Consider the following 26,611-nt stretch of genomic DNA (forward strand, 5'->3'; position numbering starts at 1 on the left):
ATTTTGATATTGTCTGTATATTGGGTGTTCAATTCATATCTGTTCAATGAATGGCTGAGAAAACGAAGCACTGCTTTAATAAACGAATCCATTGTGTGTCGGGTCAGTCTTTGGGGAAATGTGCTAAGTCTCCTGTACTAGTCATTAAAGCCATTACCATTATGAGCATTCTGTGGCCAAAATTTTCTTGGTCCATTCAAAGTTGAGAGGAAGAGGTAAACATTTTGCAGGGTGCACCTCACAGCCAGAAATCCAACTGCCTCTCCACCGAGTCTGGATGGAGAATCGCCTCGCATCACGGCTTTGGGTGCTGGTTGGCTGGCCCCATCACCTGGCTTAGACACTGGCATGTAACTTCACCTGTTCCTGTTTTCCTGCATGTTTTCTGGTCTTCTTTTCTTGAGACTTTTGCCACCAAGTCTTTCCATTCATTATAAAAATATTGTACGCCATGTTTGCTGGAGGAGATCTAAAACAAAACACACAGGCACTGTACTGCACAACTAAATGCGTAGCAATTCCTACCGGCTACTCCTTGGGAGGAAATAGAGGCTGATGTTTCTGAGGGGTGAGGACTCTATGTACTTCCCGTCACGAAGGCTTGTCGTGTGTGAAATTCATTTTGCCTTGGGGCAACACAGAGTCTCTGGGAAAATCCTTTCCCGCCACGTTCTCATAACTAACGCAGGCTCTCCACAGCTTTGATTCGTCTCTGTGGGATGGAGCCAATCTTCACCACTTCTTCCGCCCCCTCACCCCGCCCCGCTGCACCACGCAGCTTGCAGGATCTTAGTTCCCTGACCAGGGATCGAACCCGGGCCCTCCGCAGTGAGAGCGCGGAGTCCTAACCACTGGACGGCCAGGGAACTCCCCTTCACCACTTCTTTTGATACCTCTGAGAGACACGGAAGGGAAATGGTGAATCCAATGGATAAGCCCCAGTCAGAACTGTGAAGCGGGTCAAACTTATTTCCAAGAGGTCTTTAAATCTTCTCTAACTTCTGCCATATTCAGGGTTCCCCTTTTGCTTCAGGAGACCCACTGCTCTCTCAGAGGAGGCAGCTGGGTGGGAGGCGATGGTGGCTGGCCGGAATGGGTTACCCGTCCTGGGAGCCTGGCATTTTCAAGGACACTTTTAGGGAAAGCAATGCAACTCTCGTGGGGAAATTTAAATACTGCAGAGTTCGGCGGGAACGGGATGGGGGGTGGACACTTCACCCCTCGTCACACACCACGGCCTCCTCCTTTCTCTGTGGACAGGCCGAGGACCCAACACAGCGCTGGGCAGGACGTGAGGGGCCTTGGAGAGCTGCTTTTCCCCGTCATCAGGAATGTGGGTCCCAAGGGATGCAGACCAAGGCACATAATTTCGAGGTGCAATTACTGCAAATGCGTAATCTTGTAAACCCTTTGCTTTCCAGTGCCGGCTCCTGGTTAGAGCCACTGTGTTTGAGCCCTCTCACCAGGGGGAGAGTTGAAGGACTTACAACTGGTACAGACATACATTGACTGTTCAAAGTGGCCACTGTTGGAGCAGAGCCCTGGAGGCCCTCTCACCGCACCCCTCCGCCCCTCCGCACCAGCCATTAACCCTTCACTTGCTGGGTCACAGGGAAGACTGGGAAGTCTGGGGAGGTCCTGGGAAGGGGCTGTTTACCAACCAACAGAGGCACCTTTCAATATTCTAACCATCAGCGCAGCTGCAGCGGTGTGAACGGGCTGAACGTCAGCCTCTCCTCCCCTCCACAGCCTCTTCCCTCCCCACACACTTGGAGCTATGCTTTGCCTTTCTTTTCTACATCCATATTCCTGTTTTCCAATCTTTCAGCCAGAGACTGTACCATCTCCTCTTTCAGTGGCCCTCAGTATGGGAAGAGGTGTGGCCTCACCTGCGGAGGCCTTCAGAGGCAAGGATGGCCCAAACCAGGAAACCCCAAACCCAGCTGCGCATCAGAACCACAAGGCAGTGTCTGAGAACCCAATGGCCTGGGTGATCTGCACGTCTAGGAAGCACGTCAGCTGACGCTGACGCACAACCAGGCTCAGAGGTCCCCGCTGTCCTCCTAAACCCAGGGTCAGAGGAAATTCTGGGGCAACGTTGGTACAAAAACCTGTGAGTTCTTGGAAGGCAGGCGGGCGCTAAGAGCCACTCACAAAGGCTGTTTCTTCCTGATGTCCGTGACCAACGCCAGCAGCAGCAACACCGTGGCCGTGAAGATTCCTGCCACCGAGACAGCGGCGATGCTGATGTCCCTCTGCAGAAAGTGCAGAAGCTGCGCGCGTGGCATACTCCTGCTTGGAACATCTAAATGAGAAGACGCACGGCCGAGTAAACAGAGAGCGACGACCCCGTACGCCTCTGTAGGGACAACTGGTTGGTTCTGCTTGGAGCCCGAATGAAAACCTTAGCATCTCAGCTGCTGGTTCCACAAGTCCTCTTGGGGAATAAACTGGCTGTGTTTAGGAAAAGACATTCACAACCTTTGATGGTGGAGGTGAGATGCTGAGGGTATGAGCTGGCAAACAGCAAAGCAACCAGTTTGGAGGAGGTGAGGAGAGGAATAGAGGAGAGTGAAGATGGAGGGAGGAGACAGGGCCACTACAGGAGGTGAAAAGTCCCGCTGCAACGGCTTTTAAGAAAAATGGAATCACCCAACACAGCCATAAATAAATTTAAAAAAAGAAAAATGGAGTCAACAGCCATAAAAAAGAGTGAAATAATGCCATCTGCAGCAACACAGATGGACCTAGAGATTGTCATACTAAGTGAAGTAAGTCAGACAAAGACAAATATCATATGATATCGCTCATATGTGGAATCTAAAAAAACGATGCAAATGAACTTGTTTACAAAACAGAAACAGACTCACATAGAAAACACATTTATGATTACCAAAGGGGAAGGGGGGGAAGGGAAAAATCAGGAGTTTGGGATTAGCAGATACAAACTACCGTATATAAAACAGATAAACAACAAGGTCCTACTGTATAGCACAGGGAACTATATTCAATATCCTGTAATAAACCATAATGAAAAAGAATCTGAAAAAGAATACATACGTATATATATATGTGTGTGTGTGTGTGTGTGTGTATATATTCTGAATCACTTTACTGTATACCAGAAACTAACACAATATTGTAAATCAACTATACTTCAATAAAAAAAAAAAAAATGGAGTCAAGTATTCAGTCTGAAGCTTTCACAGGGCAGTGATACAACCTCTTCTCTGCTGCCCCTCATCCCTCCTCCTCCACCCCCAGCTCCAGGTAATTCTGCCACATACATTATCTGCCTCGGGTGTGTAGGTTTGGGGGAATTTCAAGACATAAGGCAAACATGATGCCAAGATGATCCCAAGCTTTTTCAGCCCTTTAGGGACTTGTAGAAACCTTGAGGGTAGATTTGGAATGTCACTACACGTGGGCTTGGGAATACTGTACAAGGCAATCTTAGCTAGATCTCAGGAAAGAGTCCTCAGCTGACACTGGGGACTCAGAGCTTCGGTTACCCCATTTGTAATGTGACCCAAAAAAGACAAAGGAATCAGGGAAATGGGGCACAGAGGTACAATGATAGGAATCAGATGTGGAGAGCTGCTGAGGGGAGCCTAGTGATGCAGGCGCGACATGCTGGCCAACGGCCTTCTTGGGTTATGGGGAGAAAACTGAGGCACGTCCAACTTCCCACCTTCATCGATGCTATGTCAAGAGGCAGCGGCATCAAGCAACTTTAAGGGCTCTGTTGCAATAATTCAGCATTTAATTTCTTAGAGTTAGGAAGTGACAACCAGGTATAATTCTGATAGTGGGTAGCTACATGGAGGGAGTGTCCTGGGCTTGGTACCAGCACGTTGCCATGATGGCAAGTTTCTACTCACTCTGAATGGGCCCAGCCTCAAGTAATCTAAGGATGAAGATCAAGGACTAGGTTACCCTTTGGCATTTAATCCCTCCTGTTTGTTAGAAAGCATCAGTGCTCAGTAACGTCAAGGACTGTGATGATGGTGCCCACGTTATGGATGACCCTGGCTTGTAGAAACAACATCAAAGCAGCATCTTTTTGAAAGGGTGGATGGCAAATTCCTAGAGTTAGTTTAATGCATAATTTTAACTGTAGATCATATGCTTTCGTGGGTAAATTAAAGGTGTGCTGACATCTAGTCCATTAAAACACCATGAAAGGCAAACAGTTGCATTCTGAAGTCATCCATAGGTAGGTACCTTATTTAGCTCACACTCTATAGATTATTACCTGGACTGATTGCTTCTTGAAGTGTTCCTTTATTTTTACGGTTGTTAACTGCTCATCACTTACATCCCTGTCGAAGAGAGAGGATTCTTTATCCCTCTTCTCCTCTGCAATGTGACCTACAAAAGACAAAAGACAAAAGACCAAATGGGTTCATCTAAAAACACCCAGCAGCTGTGATTAGTTCTGTTTTCATGATGAAAGTAACTGCCTCTAGAGTCAAAGTGAGGAGTTAGGATTTTGGAGAAAGGTCCAAACGGACATCAGTGTTTTGTTTTCGTTTATTTTTTTAACCTAACAAATTCCTGGGTAGACTGAGGCCGTGGTTCTCACCTTGGAGTGTGCTTCAGAATCACCAGGAGGCCTTGTTAAAACACAGATCGCTGGGCTCCACACCAGAGTTTCTGATTCAGGAAGTCTAGGGTGTGGGGGCTGAGAACGTGCATTTGTCACTTTCCCTGGGTGGTGCCTGGTGCTGCTGAGCGGGGAGCACCCTTGCAGGGCCCAGCCAGAACCTCTCACATAGTTGCTGAGCCTCTCCGACCCCAGTCTCAACTAGTATAAAATAGAAGTAATAAGACCTACCTCACTGATAGCATAATGTTCGTGAAAACAATTCAGAAACCACAAAATACTATAAAAAAAATGTTTCTGGAGGTATGTGGCCAAGATGGCAGAGTGGGAAGACCCTGAGCTCATCTCCTCCCAGGGGCACATCAAAGTCACAACTGTGTCCAGAACAACTGTCTATGAGAACGACCTGAAGACTAGTAGAAAAGACTTCCCACAACTAAAGCTATAAAGAAGGAACCACAGTGAGACAGGGTATAGTCAGTACCACGCCCCAGGCGAGGTGAGGTGAGCCACAAACAGGAGGATAATCATAACTGTAGAGGTTCTCCCCAGGGAGCAAGGGGTCCAAACCCCACATCGGGATCCCCAGCCCCGGGCTCCTGCACTGGGAGGACGAGCCACCAGGATGCCTGGCTTTGAAGGCCAGCAGGCTTTGCCGACGGAAGAGCTAAAGGGCTGTAGGAAACAGACTCTGTGCTTAAAGGACACATGCAAAATCTCACACACTCCGAGCCCCAGCACAGAGGCAATAATTTGAAAGGACACTGGTCAGACCCACTTGCTGATCTTGGGGAGGCTCCCAGAGAGGAAGGAGGCAACTGGGAACATAGATGCTGGCAGCAGCCATTTGGGGGATCTTGTTCTACCACAAGGACTCTGGGGCTGGCAAGCACCATTTTGGAGCCCTCCCTCTAGTCTGTTAGCGCCGGGGGCCTGCCTGCCCACCAACGGGCTGGCAGCAGTCCCAGGACCGCCCCCCCCCGGGGCTGTGCAGCCAGCCACACCAGGCCCCAGCCCCCCAACACCAGCAGGCACAAGGCAGGGCCTGGCAGCCAACCAAGTCAGGGGCCAACTTCACCTACCAGCACATCCACAGTAGCCAGCCCTGCCACAACAAAAGAGCCCCCCTGAGCACATAGCTCAAGTGACCAGAGGGGAGTGTGCTGCTGGGCCCCACGGGAAGTCTCATACACAAGGCCACAAAGTCTCTAAGATGGGGAAACATAACTGACCTACTTAATACTTAGAAATAAACACAGAGAATTAGGTAAAACGTGGAGACAAATAAGTATGTTTCAAATGAAGGAATAAGACAAAACCCCCAAAGAAGAACTAACTGAAGTATAGATAAGCAATCTACCTCATAAAGAGTTCAAGGTAATGATCCTAAAGATGCTCAACAAACTCAGGAGAAAAATGGAGGAATACAATGAGAAGTTTAACAAAGAGCTTAAAAATATAAAGAAGAACCAAACAGAGCTGAAGAATGCAATAACTGAAATAAAAAATACACTAGAAGGAATCAACAGTAAATTAGGTGATACACAGGAATGGATCCACAAACTGGAAGACAGAGGAGTGGAAATCACCCAAGCTGAACATAAAAAAGGAAAAAGAATTTTTAAAAATGAGGATAGTTTAAGAGACCTCTGGGACAACATCAGGCATACTAACATTCACATTGCAGAGGTCCCAGAAAGAGAAGAGTGAAATAAAGGGGCAGAGAACTTATTTGAAGAAATAATAGCTGAAACTTCGCTAACCTGGGAAAGGAAACAGACATCCAGGTACAGAAAGCACAGAGTCCCAAACAAGATGAACCCAAAAAAGGTCTACACCGAGACATAATTAAAATGACAAAAATTAAAGATAAAGACTATACTCCAGGGACTTCCCTGGTGGTCCAGTGGTTAAGAATCTGCCTCCCAATGCAGGGGACGCGGGTTCGATCCCTGGTCGGGGAACTAAGATCCCACATGCCACGGGGCAGCTAAGCCCGTGCGCCATAACTACTGAGCACATGGGCCACAACTAGAGAGCCCGTGCGCCGCAACTACTGAGCCCGTGCACTCTGGAGCCTGCACGCTCTGGAGCCTGCACACTGCGACTAGAGAGAAGCCCACCTGGTGCAGCGAGGAGCCCACATGCCACAATGGAAGATCCCGCATGCTGCAACTAAGATCCAATGCAGCCAAAAATAAAATTAAATAAATAAATAAATATTTTTTAAAAAGACTATACTCCAATAAAAATTTAAAGAAAAAGAAAAAGAAAAAAATAATAAAGATCAAGAGAGGATCCTAAAAGCAGCAAGGGAAAAGCAACTTGCTATGTACAAGGAAACTCCCATAAGGCTATCAGCTGACATTTCAGCAGAAACTTTGCAGACCAGAAGGGAGTGGGCATGATATATTCAAAGTGGTGAAAGCAAAAAACCTACAACCATGAATACTCTACCCCGCAAAGCTATCATTCAGATTTGAGGGAGAGATAAAGAGTTTTACAGACATGCAAAAGCTAAAAGAGTTACCACTGAACCAGCTTTACAGGAAAATTTAAAAGGACATCTCTAAGTGGAAAAAAAAAAGACCACAACTGGAAATATGAAAATTACAAAAGGAAAAAGCTCATTGGTAAAAGCAAATATACAGTAAGGTAGTGGACCTAAAGACAAAAGTAGTAAAATCATCTACCTCCACAATAAGTAGTTGAGGGATACACAAAACAAAAAGATATAAAATATGATGTCAACAACATTAAATATGGTGGGGGTGCAGGAGTGGAAATGCAGGATTATTAGAATGCATTTGAACTTAAGAGACCATCAACTTAAAATAATCATATATAGGGAATTCCCTGGTGGTCCAGTGGTTAGGACTCAGCGTTTCCACTGCAGGGGGCACGGGTTTGATCCCTGGTCGGGGAACTAAGATCCCACAAGCCACACAGCATGGCCAAAAAAAATCATATATATATATTACATAATATATGTTACAATAAATTTAAGAAGATTGAAATCATATCAAACATCTTTTCTGACCATAATGATAGGAAAAATCAACTACAAGAAAAAAACTGCCAAAAACATAAACATAAAAATTGCCAAAAATACACCCAACATGCATGTAAACAACAAATAAGTCACTGAAGAAATTAAAGAGGAAATCAAAAAATACCCAGAGACAAATGAAAATGGAAACACACTGATCCAAAATCAATGGGACGCAGCAAAAGCAGTTCTAAGAGGGAAGTTTATAGCAACATTAGCCTACCTCAGGAAACAAGAAAAATCTCAAATAAACAATCTAACCTTACACCTAAAGGAATTAGAAAAACAACAAAAAGTACCCAAAGTTAGTAGAATAAAAGAAATAATAAAGATCAGAACAGAAGTAAATGAAATAGAGACTTAAAAAGCAATAAAAAAAGATTAATGAAATTGAGCTCGTTCTTTGAAAACAAAATCGATAAACCGTTAGCCAGACTCATCAAGAGAAAAAGAGAGGGTCCAAATAAATAAAATCAGAAACGAATTAGAAGTTACACTTGACACCACAGAAACACAAAGGATTATGAGAGATTACTATGAATAATTATATGCCAATAAAATGGACAACCAGAAGAAATTGATAAATTCCTAGAAACATATAATCTCCCAAGACTGAATCAGGAAGAAAAAGAAAATCTGAACAGACCAGTTACCAGTAATAAAATTGAATCAGTAATTTAAAAAAAAAAAAAAACCTCCCAACAAGCAAAAGTTCAGGACCAGATGGCTTCACAGGTGAATCTGACCAAATATTTCAAGAAGAGCTAATCCTACCCTTCTCAAATTTTTCCAAAAAATTGCAGAGGAAGGAATGCTTCTGAACCCATCTATGATGCCAGCATCACCCTGATATGAAAACCAGATAGAGACACCACAGAAAAGGAAATTTATAGGCCAATATCAGTGATGAACATAGATGCGAAAATGCTCAACAAAATTAGCAAACTGAATACAACAATATATTAAATGGATCATACACCATGATCAAGTGGGATTTGTTCCAGAGATACAACAATGGTTCAATATCTGCATAAATCAATCAATGTGATACAGCACATTAACAAATTGAAGAATAAATACCATATGATCATCTCAATAGATGCAGAAATACCTTTTTTTTTTTATTTTTATTTTTTTATTTAATTTATTTATGGCTGTGTTGGGTCTTCGTTTCTGCGCGAGGGCCTTCTCCAGTTGCGGCAAGTGGGGGCCACTCTTCATCACAGCGCGCAGGCCTCTCACTATGGCAGCCTCTCTTGTTGCGGAGCACAGGCTCCAGACGCGCAGGCTCAGCAATTGTGGCTCACGGGCCCAGTTGCTCCGCGGCATGTGGGATCTTCCCGGACCGGGGCTTGAACCCGTGTGCTCTGCATTGGCAGGCAGACTCTCAACCACTGCGCCACCAGGGAAGCCCAGAAATACCTTTTGACAAAATTCAACATCTCAACAAAGTGGGTGTAGAGGGAACATACCTCAACATAATAAAGGCCATACATGACAAGCCCACAGTTAACATCATACTCAATGGTGAAAAGCTGAAAGAATTTCCTCTAAGATCAGGAACAAGACAAGGATGCCTACTCTGTCCATTTTTATTCAACACAGTATTGGAAGTCCTAGCCAGAGAAATCAGACAAGAAAAAGAAATAAGAGGAATTCAAATTGGAAAGGAAGAAGTAAAACTATCACTGTTTGCAGATGACATGATACTATATAAAGAAAATCCTACACACACACACCCAAAACTATTAAAACTAATAAATGAATTCAATAAAGTTGCACAATACAAAATTAATATAGAGAAATCCGTTGCATTTTGTACAGTAACAAAGAACTATCAGAAAGTGAATTAAGAAAACAATCCCATTTACAAATGCTTTAAAAAGAATAAAATACCTAGAAACAAATCTTACCAAGGAGGTAAAAGGCTATACTTGGACAACTACAAGACTTTGATGAAAGAAATTGAAGACAACATAAACAAATGGAAAGATATACCATGCAGTCTACAGATTCACTGCAATCCCTATCAAAATACCAATGGCATTTTTCACAGAACTAGAACAAATAATTCTAAAATTTGTATGGAAAAAAAGAATGAAGTATTGCCATTTGCAGCAAACAGATGGACCTAGAGATGATCATAATGAATGAAGCCAGACAGAGAAAGACAAATATTACATTATATCACTTAGATGCGGAATCGAAAAAACAATACAAATGAGCTTATTTACAAAGCAGAAACAGACTCATGGACATAGAAAACAAACTTATGGTTACCAAAGGGGAAAAACGTGGAGGAGGGATAAATTAGGAGTATGGGATTAATAGATACACACCACTATATATAAAATAGATAAACAACAAGGATTTACTGTATAGTACAGGGAACTATATTCAATACCTTGTAATAACCTATAATGTAAAAGAACCAGGAAAAAAAAAAGTATATATATATATAACTGAATCACTTTGCTGTACACCTGAATCTAATACAATATTGTAAATCAACAATACTTCAATCAATCAATGAAATGAGGAAAAAATAAAATAAAATTTGTATGAAAACACAAAAGACCCTGAACAGCGAAAACAATCTTGAGAAAGAAGAACAAAGCTGGAGTATCATGCTCCCTCATTTCAAACTATACTACAAAGCTACAGTACTGGCATAAAAACAGACACAAAGACAAATGGAACAGAACAGAGAACCCCTAAATAAACCCATGCACTTATGGTCAATCTATGACAAAGGAGACAAAAATATGCAATGGAGAAAAGACAGCCTCTTTTTTTAAAAATAAATTTATTTATTTTATTTATTTTTGGCTGCTTTGGGTCTTCATTGCTGTGCACAGGCTTTCTCTAGTTGTGGTGAGCGGGGGCTACTCTTCATTGCAGTGCAGGGGCTTCTCCTTGCGCTGGCTTCTCTTGTTGCGGAGCATGGGCTCTAGGAGCGCGGGCTTCAGTAGTTGTGGCACGCAGGCTCAGTAGTTGTGGTTCGCGGGCTCTAGAGTGCAGGCTCAGTAGTTGTCGTGCATGGGCTTAGTTGCTCCACGGCATGTGGGATCTTCCCAGACCAGGGCTCAAACCCATGTCCCCTGCATTGGCAGGAGGATTCTTAACCACTGCGCCACCAGGGAAGCCCAAGACAGCCTCTTTAATAAATTGTGTTGGAAAAACTGGACAGTGACACATGCAAAAGAATCAAACTGGACTACTTTCTCACTCCATGAACAAAAATAAACTCAAAACAGATTAAAGACTTAACTATAAGACCTAAAACCATAAAACTCCTAGAAGAAAAAATAGGCAGTTAGCTCTTTGACACCAGTCTCAGCTATATGCCTCCTCAGGCAAGGGAAACAAAAGCAAAAGCAAACAAATGAGACCTAATCAAACTGAAAAGCTTTTGCACAGCAAAGGAAACTATCCACAAAATGAAAAAGCCACTTACTGAATGGGAGAAGACATTTGCAAACAACATATCTGATAAGGGGTTAATATCCAAAATATACAAAGAACATATACACCTCAATATCAAACAAACAACCTGATTTTAAAATAAGCAGAAGACCTGGATAAGCATTTTTTCCAAAGAGGACAGGCAAATGGCCAACAGACACAAGAAAGGATCCTCAACAGCACTAAATATCAGGGAAATGAAAATCAAAACCATGATGAGATATCACCTCACATCTGTCAGAATGGCTATTACCAAAAAGACAAGAGATAACAACTGTTGGCAGGGATATGGAGAAAAGGGAACCCTTGAACACTGTTGGTGGAAATGTAAATTGGTGCAGCCACTATGGAAACAGTATGGAGGTTCCTCAAAAAATTTAAAATGGAACTATCATATGATACAGCAATTCCACTTCTGGATAGTTTTCCAAAGAAAACAGCAACACTAATTTGAAAAGATATATGCACCCCTATGTTCACTGCAGCATTATTTACAATAGCCAAGATATGGAAGCAACAGAAGTGTCCATCAATAGAGGAATGGGACTTCCCTGGTGGTCCAGTGATTAAGACTCTGCGCTTCCAGTGCAGGAGGTGCAGGTTTGGTCCCTGGTCGGAGAACTAAGATCCCACATGCTGTGAGGTGCGGCCAAAATCAAAAACAAGAACAAAATAGAGGAATGGATAAAGAAGATGTCACATATATATTTTATACACACACACACACACACACACACACAATGGAGTCTTAGCCATAAAAAAGAATGAAATCTTGCCATTTGTGGTAACATGGATGGACCTAGAGAGTATTATGCTAAGTGAAATAAGTCACACAGAGAAAGACAAATATTGTATGATTTTACTTACATGTGGAATCTAAAAAATGAAGCAAATGAAGAAACATAACTAAACAGAAACAGACTCATAAATACAGAGAACAAATTGGTGGTTGCCTGAGGGGAGGAGGCGTGGGAAGATGAGTGAAATAGATGAGGGAGATTAAGAGGAACAAACTTCCAGTTATAAAATAAATATGTCACGGGTATGTAATGTACTGCATAGGGAATATAGTCAATAATATTGTAATAACTTTGTATGGCGACAGATAGTAACTAAACTTACTATGGTGATCATTTTGTAATGTATAAAAATATTGAACCACTATGTTGTACACCTGAAACTAATATAATATTTTAAGTCAATTATACTTCAATTTTAAAAAGAATGTTTCTTGAATTGCAAGGGCAATACAGAAGATTAAATACCCTGAAATATTCATTTATTGGTAGAGGGACCACAGAATGGCTTAGTAGAAACAGACAGGGTTGAAAAACTGCAGCTAATTCTGCAGCTTTGGGGTGAGTTTGGTGAATCTGTCTGGGAAGTATGTGATAACAGCCTCACATTTCTGGAGAAAGAAATAAATTTATTTTTTATTCAATTTGGCTTAGAAAAAGAGAGAAAACTCTCAGCTTAAAATGACTCATAATTACTTGACTTTGGAAGTGCCAGCTTGTCAAATCAGGGTCAAGGGATTAACAAACACAGACAGAAAACTCTGGATAACATAGAGTTAATCTACTAAGGGGTTGTGTTTGCCTTGCTCTTTCATAGAGTGTTTTAAAAAAGATAGACTTGCCACTTGAACCCAAATTTTTACATTCCTTGTCTCTGTAGCACAAAAACAAAAACTAGAATCAGGAGTCACTATACATACTTATCATCAATATGGTCATAAGTTCTCATTTACCTAAAGATCTTTGGAGAGTTTGGAAGATGTTTTTCACATGTGGTGGGTTGTGATTTTGGTCATTTGTTGGATTATTTTCTGTGGGAAAAAAATAAGCACAATTACCAAGTTTTGCCAAATACAGTCAATTTCCAAACTTTATTTCAACTTTAGAAAGCCACTAACTATGAGAAAGTAGCAGTCCATTACAAGAGCAATTACAAGGAGCAAATCCCCCATGCATTTCCATGATGTGGACTCAATCCAAGCTGTCAATCAGTAACACCTTGGGCCTGGTAAAATCATCTTAAATGAGCCCAGAACCAAGAAATTTTCGCTTTGTGCTCAAGGAGAAGTTGAAGTTTTACATCTTCATAATTTCTTTGGGTGTTGTTTGTTTGTTTTGCTCTCAGGAGACTCTAGCATTGAAATGCACCTTTGGTTATATGTTAACAGCACTTTATTGCTACGCTGTTAACTGAGGACTAGATTGCCTTCAGTGGAGCTATGATCATTATGACCTTGAACTCTCCGCAGACCTGGGCACACTTTTTCCAAGACACTTCACTTCTAAAAAGGATAATTTCCTCACCCCTCTTCCTAGCCGGCCCTCTTCCTCCTTACCATTAATTCTGGTTTTTTGAAAGGTCACTACTGCTAAGGAAGAGGTGCAGACAGGGTGGTCTGGGATTTCCTGGTCCCCACAGAGTAGCCTCAGAGCAGCTCCTGGCCTCTGAAGAGGGGCCTGGTCGGCCTCCTTTTCTTGTGGGGTGTCACCTTCACCACTGTATGCAGGGCCTCCTCATGCCTCTTCTTTGTTCACCTACTCAAAACACCTTATCAAGCAGACCTGCCTCTCTTTTAATCTCCCAAAGCTCCATGCAAGTATAACCTAAAGCACTTTTAACATACTTTCAATTTTAGCATGTTTATGTCCAATGATTATTAATGAGACTGACTCTCTTACTAGCTGTGAGCTCTTGGAAGACAAGAATGCCCCATTTAGCTCTCCAGTTCCTGGCACAGTGCCTACCACAGGGAAGGAGAGCAACAGCTGGTCTTGAGTAAGAGAAGGAATCTTAAAGAATCTTGACTGCGACCTCATGAGAGACTCTGAGCCAGAACCACCAGCTAGGCCTGTCTGTTTGGCCAAGATTGCAGTAGTTTGAAGGCTGAAAGGCACTGGAGGGTCTGCATCCTAGATGACTAACAAGCTGTTGGCAGAAGGCCTCACCTCCTCATTGGCTTAGGCAGGAGGGCTCAGTTCCCCATCACAGGGGCCACCCCTTAGGACTGCTGGAGTGTCCTCACATGGCAGCTGACTTTCCTCTGAATGAGCAATTAATCGAAGAGACAGCCAGCCGGAAACCATAAGGTCTTTTACGACCTAATCTATGAAGTGGCACATCATCACTTCTGCCATATTCTATTCATTAGAAGCAAATCACCAAGTCCAGCCCACAGTCAAGGGGACAGGGGTGAAGCTCCATCTTTCAAAGGGAGGGGCATCAAAGAATTTGTGGAGATATTTTAAAACCACAGTAGGAATGAAATTCCAAGGAAGACAGTTGAACAAAAAGGAAACGTTCACTTGTGTCCATGTGAACATGAGGATTTTAATCAGCTACCTCTGCTCTGGTGCAAGAATTGTGGATGGAGAGAAGTGATACCCTTACAGAGGCATCTACACTCTGCAGGAAGCCTGGACCTGGGTATGCAACCTGTACCATTAAGCAGAGATCCCTGAAGGACTTCCAAGATATTAAGTTTAGCCACATGAAATTGGAGATCTTTGATCATTTTTGACCTACAAAAACAGTAAGATCAAATGAGTCAACCTCACAGTATAGTCCCAAGGGAGGATTTCTAGTCTACATATTTCTTCTAATTTTGAGGCTCCTAGAAACCCAACATCATGGATTATCAAGATAAGTGTGATGATCAATTTGTAATGTGATCCTTTAACAAAGAAAATATGGAATTGGCTTCAAGCCAAATTTAGATCGATCACTGCATACCTTGGGGATCTGGGAAGACAGAGGAAAATAAATCCATTTTGTGCTCAGAAAGTGGTCAAGCATCGAGTCAAGCTCCGAGAAGGGAGAAAAAGCAATAAGGCTGATGACCGAAGGACACTTTTCGAGAAGGTGATGTCATTTTGGGGAACATGCAAAAGTCCTAGAGAAATCTACCAACATGGCCAGTTCGGGCATGCCACAGAGTCTGAGAGGGAATGGTACACTTTTTCCAGGGGACCAAGCTCAGTGGGGTACCAGGGACTCCAGGCCCCCTCCAGTGTCATAACCGGGGTGGGGAGGGGGACAGGAAGTGCTCACTGGCAGCATCTGTATTTGACAGTTCTTTCATACGGCAACTACTTGAAAGGAAAATGCTACCCTCCCTGTTCTCCACTGGCAACGTTTCGAGCACATCAGCAGCACAGGTGGAACCCACTCAGCAGAAGACAGAAGGAGGTCTTGCCCTGGGTACACTGGGCATCTGGTCTAGTGAGAAAATCTAAGGACTAGTCATAAGCAGCTGCAAATTATTGTTCAATGTGGTGTCTGTGAAACTCTTTCTGCCTACAAGTTCTTCCAGGTGTCCTTAAAAGGGATACAAATTATGCAAGTGTAACTGGTGTGTCTTACAGGCATCCTGCATTCAAACAGCGGCACTGTCTCCTACTAGCTGCTTGACTTCCGGCAAGTTACTTAACTTCAGTATCTACATATGGAAAATGGGGGCATACTAATAATGATGCTACACACATAGGACTGCTGTGGGCATTAAATAATGTAGTTGAAAAACTCCTTTGGTACATAGCAAGTGCTCAGTGTACATTAATTTTATCATAATAACAGTGATTATTATTTTTTCAGAATGTACCATTCACTCATTCATTCACACATTTATTCATTTAGCAAATCTTATTAAGCTCCTACCTTAAATCAGACCCTAACTCCTCAGCCCTGGGGAAAGACAGTCTAGTGAATGCAACAGTTATTGTTATGATTTGTCTTATGGTCATTTCAGCATATGTACTAGAAGGATGATTACCAGTAAATTTAAAGGGGGATATAGACAGTCCTAAATACAATAAGGCATTAAGTAGAAAATAATGTATGCAAAGAAAAGATGGAGGTTATAAATTAATTCTGATGTTAAAAGAACAAACATTTTGTCCTGGTTCCTATGAAGGAAAATGGCAGTTCCTTATTTGAAAGCAATTAACAGAAGGAATTGTTTTACAAATCAAAAGACCAAGCTAGAGAGTAAGCTGTGTGTCCCCCAAGTAGATCATTTAATTACGTTTAAACAACGAACAATTGTGTTTATTATTCAGGGTGTCCTAGCACTATAATGTGCACTCCTGGACAGGCCACACCTCGCATTTGCAGGGACTAGCGCAAGAGTACAGATGGAGACACACCCATCATATGTATCAATATTTAAAAGTTCTAAATTGTGACTTGGTCTGCATTTCCACACAAGGACTTGCAGCCCACTGCTTCCTTGGTGGCTAAAGGAACCCCACTTCCCAGGATACACTGAAGCAGGACAGAAGGTGGAACCAGGCCCAAGATTCCTGAGTAGTGACGGGACACACCAAATCTCCCTATGATCAAGTGGGATTTATTCTAGGAATGCAAGGTTTGTTCAATATTAGGAAACCCATTAATATCATATACAATACTAGTAGCCCTAAGGGAAAAATTAAATCATATGAATAGTTACAAAGATCCTGACAAAATTCAACACCCATACCTGTTTTTAAAAACACACAATCAGGGTTTCCCTGGTGGCACGGTGGTTAAGAATCCGCCTGCCAGTGCAGGGGACACGGGTTTGAGCCCTGGTCCGAGAAGATCCCACATGCCACGGAGCAGCTAAGCCCATGCACCACAACTACTGAGCCTGCGCTCTAGAGCCCGTGAGCCACAACTACTGAGCCCACGTGCCACAACTACTAATGCCTGCGCACCTAGAGCCCGTGCTCCGCAACAAGAGAAACTACCGCGATGAGAAGCCCGTGCACCACAACAAAGAGTAGCCCCCGCTCTCTGCAACTAGAGAAAGGCCACGCGCAGCAACGAACACCCAATGCAGCCAAAAATAAATAAATTAATTAAATAAATTTTTTTTAAATGCAAGCAAAGAGAAATTGACAGATACATTCTCAATGTGAATATATGTACACATATATATATATGTATGTATGTATGCATTTATGTGTGTGTATATGTATGTACCTTAGTCATCTTAGTTCTATAACCAGCATCTAAATCAGGAAACACTAAAGGCATTTCCTCTAAGAGCAGGAACAAGGCAGGATGCCCACTGCGTCTCCACTAGTACTCAAGATTGTCCTAGAGGTATTAGCATAGACGATTAGACATGATAAAGAAATCAGCAGCACAATAACTGGTGAAGTAAAACTCTTTCTATTTTCTGATGATATAATGGCATAACCTAGAATTGCATGAGGTGGTCGAATATAAAATTAATATACAGAAGTCAATTGCCTTTCTATACCAAAACACTAATTAGGTAGAGGATATAATGGTAGGGAAACCCCCCTTTACAATGACACAGAAGATTAAATTACTTAGGAATAAACTTAAGATATGTGCAAAATCTACATGAGAAAAACTTTAACACACACTGAAAGAGCTCAAAGTAAACTTAAAGAAATTGGAAAGACCTCCCCTTTTCTAGGTAGGTTTGACTTACTATCCATTTCCCCAAAGTGAAATTGCATTATAAATTGAAAGCAGTGCCAATAAAAACACAAACAGGCTTCTAATCAAGTTAGACAAGTTAATACTAAAGTTCATGGGGAAAACAAACATGCAAAAATAACCAGGAAAACACTGAAAAAACAAAAACTGCCAAAAGGGGACTAGTCCCGCAAGACATGAAAGCATACTGTCTCAGCCTCTGTAATTAAAACAGTGTAGGGCTTCCCTGGTGGCGCAGTGGTTGAGAGTCCGCCTGCCAATGCAGGGGACACGGGTTCGTGCCCTGGTCTGGGAAGATCCCACATGCCGCGGAGCAACTGGGCCCGTGAGCCACAACTACTGAGCCTGCGCGTCTGGAGCCTGTGCTCCGCAACAAGAGAGGCCGCAACAGTGAGAGGCCCGCGCACCGCGATGAAGAGTGGCCCCCGCTTGCCACTAGAGAAAGCCCTCGCACAGAAACGAAGACCCAACACAGCCATAAACAATAAATAAATTAATTAATTTTAAAAAATTGTCTAAAAAAAGATACAAATAAATAAAACAGTGTAGTACTGTCGTGTTCAGAGACCAACAGACCAGTGTTTAGGCTAGAAAGCCCAGGAATAGACCCAGTACTTATGGGAATTTAGTATATGATAAAGGGGGCTTCTTGGGTCACTGGAGCAAAGATGGGCTTTTTAATACCTGGTGTTGGGACAGCTGGGTAGCCATGTCACAGAAAAATGGGACGCTGTGAACTGTGCTGGTGAAGCCATTCTAGCCCATGTGCGGTCCTCAGCACAAAAGCACCCTCTCACTTCTCCCAGCGGAGACCCAGGCACCAAAGAGATGCCCAACTGCATTTAATTTATGATTATCATGCAATTTACAGAAGGAAACGTGTAGTGTAAATTCAGGGACATTAGAAGTATTCATTTTAAAGAGACTTCTGTGGTAAACTGATCTCCGAAAACCATCTAAGCCAGTGGTTCCAAACACCAGGGGCTGGTATCTGGCCGACTGTATCCAAGTCACTCAGAGAATATGCAAAGATGTGCAGAACCTGGACTCCGTTTCTAGAGATTCTTGGTGGGTTCTGAGAATAAGGATTTTTAATAAGCTCTTTCCATTCCACATCCTCTTCCCCGTGGCTGATGCACAGTTGGGCTTGGGAACCACTGACCTAGTTCCTATTCCTGCACCCAGCAAAGACCACATATTCACCAACTCAGACAGTGACATATTTGGCCTTTTTTGTTTTTGTTTGTTTTTTGGCCACACCGCATGGCTTTCAGGATCTTAGTTTCCCGACCAGGGATCAAACTCGTGCCCCCTGCAGTGAAAGCACTGAGTCCTAACCACGGGACGGCCAGGGAGTTCCCTATTTTTCTTTTTAAATTTTTAAATCTGTCTAGGGAAGAAAGGCTGCATGGGATTCTAGTTCCTCATCCTGAGGAACTAGTTCCTCTTCAGAGCCCATCTGCTTCCATCATAATCGGATCTGAGATGAGCCTTTGCTTTGATGGAGAGAGCGCCTCTGGGGTACCACTTCCAGAAAGTGCTCAGCCCCTCACTAGCCCCGTCCCCCAGGGGTTGGGGAGAGACTTCACTGTTCAGTTTGGGAGAGGGATTCAGGTGCCTGTTACAGGCTCCTTTCTCCTTGCCTCTGTCTCTCTGTCTCTATCTCTCTGCAGAGAGCAAACGTTTTGATCTGCTTCTCTATGCTGTGAATTTCACAAAAGCAAACTCTCTCACGGAGGGGGTTTGGAGAAGGCAAGGGTATCCTAAACCTTACCAGTGACTGGAGCGCTCTTCCTAGCTCCAGGTGAAGCACCCACATTAACCAGCCAAGTATTTCTGGAGAGAATGGTCTGGGCTCCATCTGCTGGACCCTCAGCTTAGTCTCACATTTGGTTCTGAACTCAGGCAAGAGGAAGAAGAGGTATCACTTATCGACCCCTAACTCCAATTTTATCCATTTGCATTTACCATTATTGGAAATTCTGTCCATGCTGCCAAGGAAAAATTCTGATTCAGAATTCCCATCAACATTGGCTCCTGTGATGATAAAACACATGAAAAAAAATTGAAAAATTTTTATCAGTACACCCTTGGGCCCATATCTTCAGTGTGTTTAAATTCTTTTTCATATTCTTTTCCGTTATGGTTTATCACAGGATATTGAATATAGTTCCCTGTGCTATACAGTAGAACCTTGTTGTTTATCCATCCTATATACACTAGTTTGCATCTGCTAATCCCAAACTCCCAATCCAGTGTTGAAATGAATGCTAACATAGAATTCAACTTGTACTTGGAAATGTGTGTTTGAAAGTTTATATGTCATTGTAGAGAGAAGCACCAGCTGGTTGCAGAGGCTGGAGCCCAGGCTGTGGGAAAGGAACCTCAGGAATTGGAATTCACATCTGTATGCAATATTCCAACAAGTTCTCACTCCTCTGCTACCCAGGCACTAATGTGCACTGCTGGCAATTTCTGATTCCCAATTCTATCCTTAGGACCTGCGATCGAATACCTGCCTTAATTCTCAAAAGTGTTACTTAAAACATAATAATGATATGAAGCTGCTTTAAAGGGAACAGTGTGTTCATCACTTTTGTTATTTCTACGGCTGGGCCTAGGGCAAGTGATTTTTTTTGTCCTTGGTCTTATCCGTGGAATGAGGTACTAAAGACTGCACCAGCTCTCACCCAGGGCTGAGATTAGCCTCAAACCAGGTCATGCACGTGGAACTATAAAGCGTGTTTGGCGGAGAGTTATGACACCACTCAGGGCTCCCGGTGTAAGGAACGGGAAACATCATTTGCAATCCAGTCCCTGTTCTCTGAACAGCCTCCAGAGAGTAAGAACCTGCCGGACACATGAAGTTGAGGGATTTCCCCAAAATAGAAGGATAGTTACACTTTCATCTTGGAGGTTATAGAGAGGGTTTCAGACAATTCTTTCCTTTATATCTCTATTTGTCTTTGCTGCACAAGTAGCTGTTTTAAAGAACGGTAAAATGATAGCTTAGTACCTATAATACAGTACATAGGTCTATAGAAAAATGTGCACTTAAAGAGTTTTAAAGACATATACTTGCTTTCTTTTGTGTCTCTCTTTGTAACTGATTTGCCTGCTGTGCTTCTTGTTTCTCCTAGAATTTCATCTCAAGTGAAGTAAATAAAGGCATATTAACACCAGCAGTGGAGATCTGATATTTTTCCCTGTAAAGCAGTCTATAAATACAGTGAATAAATAATACAAACTCAACGAATATGTGAAATTACACTCTAAAATTCCTTCTCTTGGGAAGGGAAATTCTAATAACATAAATCATTTCTGAAAAATTTTGATTCCACTAGATGTCCGGGGCAGTAAACATTGCCCACTAAAGATATATAGCTAGAAACTTTGTCCCAAATCTCATGATATGTAGTGTCATAATTTTCCTTCTTATTCGTGCTGTCATTCTGACCCATCTCTGAGACTTTCCCCAGGATGGCCCATAAATATAGGTGAAGGCCAGAGGGTAAAAATAAAGCAAAACAGAGTTTTAGTCAGAAAGCTCTTTGTTTATAAACTGTTCCTAATTTTTCATGATTACGCTTTTGGAACTATATTAATTTCTCCTTCCCTTTTAAAGTTTTCAGTCTTCTACTATTCCCTGGGGACAGCAGTTTCATTTGTCCTTCTAGGTTTACTTTGAAAAGCAACAGAAAATAATCATCACAAATTCCATTCATTTTATGTATATTCTGAGTCTTTTTTCAAAGGTTGTTGGTATATTGGTGGGTGGTCTACTCACCTGATGGAATAAATGCTGACAATAAGGACACAAAAGGTTTAACCATTACTTCACTCATTCAAGATGATGAGTTCTCACATCCCCTTCCTTGATGGATGCATCGACCTACAAGTTCCTGAACTGTTGCTCAGGGAGAACTTGGCAAGTTTATCAGTGGCCCACCAATGCCTGGCATTGGCCCACTGGCCTGGCACGGGGTGGGTCAGTAGGCCTATGGGGGCGATGGGATCCTTCTAAACCCTGCACCAGCCACCCATCTTCAGATGCACCCACTCCCCTTCCACACATGTGGGGCTGGATTCAGAGACACAGGGCACCTGCCAAGAAGAGAAAAGTGTTCTCATTCCTAGATGGGAATTCCTGAAAGCGTGGATAGTCGGACTGCAAGAGCTATCTGCATCCATTCATTCATTCAGTCATGGTCACTGACCACCAATCAATCAGCCAGACAGTTAGTACCGATTTATTGAAGCCTCTTTAACAGCATACATGGAAGAAGGGCAAACCCAGAATTCCTGAAATGCTTTTTCTGCATCAGTTGAGATGATCATGTGGTTTTGTATTTCATTCTGTTAATGTAGTCTTTTGCATTGATTGATTTTCCTATGTTGAACGATGCTTGCATTCCAGGAATAAATCCCACTTGGTCTGGTGTATAATCCTTTTAATACGATGTTGGATTCGGTTTTCTAGCATTTTGTTGGGGAATTTTGCATTTATATGTACAAGTGATATTGCTCTGTAGTTTTCTTAAAGCGTCTTTGTCTGGCTTTGGTATCAGGGTATACTGGCCTCTTCGAACTCGTTAGGAAGTGTTTTCTCCTCTTCAATTTTTTGGAAGAGTTAGAGAAGCATTAGTGTTAGCTCATTTAAATGCCTGGTAGCATTCACCAGTGAAGCAACTTGAATCTGGGCTCTTCCTTGTTAGGAGGTTTTGATTACTGATTCAGTCTCTTTGTTTATTACAAGTCTATTCCAATTTTCTATTTCTTCTGAATCAGTTTTGGTAGTTTGTGTGTTTCTAGGAATGTGCTCATTTCTTCTAAGTTATCCAATTTTTTGGCATACGACTGTTCATAGTATTCTCTTATAATCTTTTTTATTTCTGTGATTGTAGTAATGTCCTCACAATTCTTAACTAATAATTGAGTCTTCTCTCTTTTTTTCTCATTCAATCTAGCTAAAGATTTGTTAATTTTGTTATCTTTTTAAGGAACCAATCTTTGGTTTCATTGATTTTCTCTATTTTTTTTCTATTCTCTGCTTCATGTATTTCCATTCTATTCTTTATTATCTTCTTCATTCTGCTAGCTTTGAATTTAGTTTGCTATTGTTTTTCTTATTTCTCAAAGTATACAGATAGGTTATTTATTTGAGATCTTTCTTATTTTTAATGTATGCATTTATAGTTATAAATTTCCCTCTTAGCATTGTTTTGCTGCATAAGTTTTGGTATGTCGTATTTGATTTTCATTCCTCTCAAGGTAATTTCTAATTTCTTATTGGTTATTTAAGAGTCTGTTGCCTTATTTCCATATATTTGTGTATTTTCTAGTTTTCCCTCTGTTGTAAACTTCTGGTTTCATTCCATTGTGATCAGGAAAGATACTTTATATGATTTATATCTTTTTCAATTTATTCAGAGTTGTTTTGTGGCCAACATATGGAGAACGTTCTATGTGCACTTGATAAGAATGTATTTTCTGCTGTTGTTGGGTGGCGTGTTCTGTATATGTTTGTTAGGTCTAATTGGTTTATACTGTTGTTCAAGTCTTCTATTTCCTTATTATCTTTCTAGCCCTATGTGTTATTGAGAGAGGGTTACTGAAGTCTCCAACTATTACTGTAGAATTATTTCTCCATTCAATTCTGTCCATTATTGGTTCATATATTTGGGGGTTCTGTTGCTGTGTGATATGTGTTTATAGTTGTTATGTCTTCTTTCTGTGTTGAACCCTTATCAATATATAATGTCCTTGTCTTTTGTAAACTTTTTTATTTGAAATCTATTTTGCTGGAAAATAATATAGCTACTCTTTATTTTTTTCCTTATGGCTTTGAGTTACTGTCTAGTATTGTTTCATTTCAGTCTGAAGTGTTCCCTTTAGTATTTCTAACGGGGCATATCTCTTAACTTATGTTTATCTGGAAATGTCTTAATTTCTCCTCCATGATCAAAGAATAGTTCTGTCAGATGTAGAATTCTTGGTTGACAGTACTTTTCTTTCAGGACTTTAAATATGTCATATCACTGCTTCTGGCTTCCATGATTTTTGTGTTGAAATTGGCCATTAATCTTATTGAGGATCCCTTGTACATAATGTCGTTTCTCTCTTTCATGCTGACAAGAGTCTCTTTGTCTTTTGATTTCAACAATTTGACTATAATATGCTTTAGTGTCGGTCTCTTCCATTTACCTTGCCTGGAGTTTGTAGAGCTTCTTGGATGTGTATAATCGTCAGATTTGGGAAGTTTTGGAGCATTATTTCCTCAAATATGTTCTCTGTCATTTGCTCGCTTCTCCTTCTGGGACTTCTAAAATGTATACGTTGGTACTCTTGATGGTGTCTCACAGGCCCTCATGCTCTGTTTATTCATTTCATTTTTTTTCTTTCTGCTCCTCAGGCTGGATAATTTCAAGTGTCCCAGGTCAAAGTTAGGGATCCTTAATTCTGCCTGTTCAAATCTGCTGTCACGGGGCTTCCCTGGTGGCGCAGTGGTGGAGAATCTGCCTGCCAATGCAGAGGACATGGGTTCGAGCCCTGGTCTGGGAAGATCCCACATGCCGCGGAGCAACTAGGCCCATGAGCCACAACTACTGAGCCTGCGCGTCTGGAGCCTGTGCTCCGCAACAAGAGAGGCCGTGATAGTGAGAGGCCCACGCACCGCGATGAAGAGTGGCCCCCGCTTGCTGCAACTGGAGAGGGCCCTCACACAGAAACGAAGACCCAACACAGCCAAAAAAAATTAAAAAAAAAAAAAAAAGAATGCAATGTCAGTTTCTTAAAAAAAAAAAAAAAAAAAATCTGCTGTCACATCCCTCCAGTGAGTTTTTCATTTCACTTACTGTACTTTTCAACTTCAGAATTTCTCTTTGGCTCATTTTTCTAACTTCTATTTCTTTATTGATATTTCTACTTTGTTCAAACATTGTTTTCCTTATTTCCTTCTTTGTCCATCATTTCCTTTACTGATTAAATATATTAAAGACAGTTGATTTAATATCTTTGATGAATAATTCCAGTTCCTAGGCTTCCTCAGGGATGGGTTCTATTTCTTTTTTTTTTTTCCTGTGAATGGGCCATACTGTCCTGTTTCTTTGTATGTTTCATAATTTTTTTTGTTGAGAGCTACACATTCTATTTGGGTAACTTTGGAAATCTAATTCTCCCGCTCCTCAGGGATGGCCAGTTTTGGCTTGTTGAGGGCTGGAACCATGCACTTGTGACTTCTCCAAACTATTTTGGCAAAGTGTATATTCCTTACTGTGTATGGGTGCTGAATTTCCAGTTTGTTATGTCTGCAGTTACTCGGTGACCTGACAAAGGTTTCCGTAAGTGTCTATATTTCAAAAGGAGAAAAACAAAAAATACTGTCTTTTTAATCTCCTTGACAGAATTTCTTGGAAGCTCTTTAGGTCATGATAGTGAAACAATGGCCAGCCTCAGTGCCAGCCCTCAGTGATCAAAGGCAGTGATCAACCCACACCCAGATTGTGGCACCAGAAAGCCACACTGAGAATGTGGGCTGCGAAACACTTGGCTACCTGCCATGGGGCTGGGGGATGGAGAATGGTAGGATCTACGTGGAACACTGAAATTCACTAAAATTTACCAATCTCTTCATCAAGTTCCTTCCTGGACTATGCACATGTTCATCTCTTGTTCCAAAATAGTTGCTTAAGATAGATCTTGCCAGCTCAGTTATAGCTTCGGTGAAGAGACGTATTCCTGGAGCTTCCTACCCAACCATCTTCCATCTAGGCCTTGGTTTTTCTCAAATTTACCTGGGAGGCTTGGAATAGATCAATGAGTCCCAGCCTAGAATCACCTGGAGAGCTTTAAAAACTACTGATGCAAAGGTAGATTTCCCATGCCAGGAAATCTGACCACGTGTCTCTTTTTAACAATCTCCCAGGGGATTCTCTTGCTCAGTTAGGGCTGAGGACCTGGGAGAAGGTCTATCTCAGCCTCAGGGCCTCACCATCTCTACCACATGCAGAAATCGACTGGGGACCTCATCTAGGCAGATGTGGTGCAGCTGGTCTGAGCTGGGATCTGACACTGCTTTTCCAATAGATCCCAGACGGTGGCCCTGCTGCTGCTACATGGACCCCTGCTTAAGGAGCAGAATCCTTTCCAACTGTTTATCTTCTATGTTTTTCTTAATTTCTTGAGACTCTGACACTTAGAGAACCCGTTCTAGCCTCAAAGCAAAGCACTTTCCTTCCCATCAGAGCAGCAGGAACAGGTTATCTGGGAGACCACCACGGACACGCACAAGACTCTTCATACAGCCTGACAGTTTCACGTGAGGAGATTACTTACCAAATAGTTTAACCAAATGTTCTTCTCGCTTATTTGAACTCAATGCAAAGTCGGCATCTCTCAAGCTCTTTTGTTGAGGATAACCTATGGGAAAGTAAACCTTAGCTGTGAGCCAATCTTTCACTGGATCTGCATGTAATTCTTTTTAAATCGATACACTCATGCATGGTATTTGAGAGGAGCATCCTGCAGTTGGCCAGCTCTAGGGGAAAGAGCACTGGACTTGGGTTCCGGTACAACATTTGAACACTGCGTGATCTTGGGCAGTGAAGTTCTGTGGGATTTGGTTTTCTCATCTGAAACTGAAGGGAAAGATGCCGACCACAGGAGGTCTGTGAGGAGGGGGGGACAGAATTCGCTGATGTGACACGGAGACTGAAAGTGCTCTCCCCTCATCCTATCTCAGTGCTATTATCTATGATGAATGACAGTAAACAGCGCTGGTTCCAAGCAAGGTCATGCTCAGCGCTCAGCTGGGGAAGGAACAGAGACAGATGGACACACAGCTCAGGGGCTTTTCAACAAAAACTCTCCTCTCCACAGGCAATGAGGCCAACGAGCAGTGACTGACCATTCTGGAAATGGGATGCTTTCTCATTTGGGAGGGGAGGGAAAAATACTCCTGCATACTCTGCACTAATCCCCACTGTGGGTCTATATTTGGGAGGGGCTCGGGGACCTGAGGTCAT

At 42.2% G+C, this 26,611-nt stretch overlaps 1 protein-coding gene across 1 annotated transcript; it reads right to left on the reverse strand.

Moving 5' to 3' along the window:
- Positions 1–336: 336 nt before the first annotated feature.
- Positions 337–26,611, reverse strand: C13H2orf92 (chromosome 13 C2orf92 homolog). The gene is given in 9 exon segments (XM_059943478.1): positions 337–469; positions 2,155–2,305; positions 4,256–4,289; positions 4,292–4,371; positions 19,557–19,625; positions 21,376–21,390; positions 23,949–24,107; positions 25,923–26,006; positions 26,602–26,611. Coding segments are annotated over 9 exon segments (735 nt in total).

Source organism: Balaenoptera ricei, chromosome 13 (genome assembly GCF_028023285.1).
Source record: "Balaenoptera ricei isolate mBalRic1 chromosome 13, mBalRic1.hap2, whole genome shotgun sequence".
Taxonomy (NCBI): domain Eukaryota; kingdom Metazoa; phylum Chordata; class Mammalia; order Artiodactyla; family Balaenopteridae; genus Balaenoptera; species Balaenoptera ricei.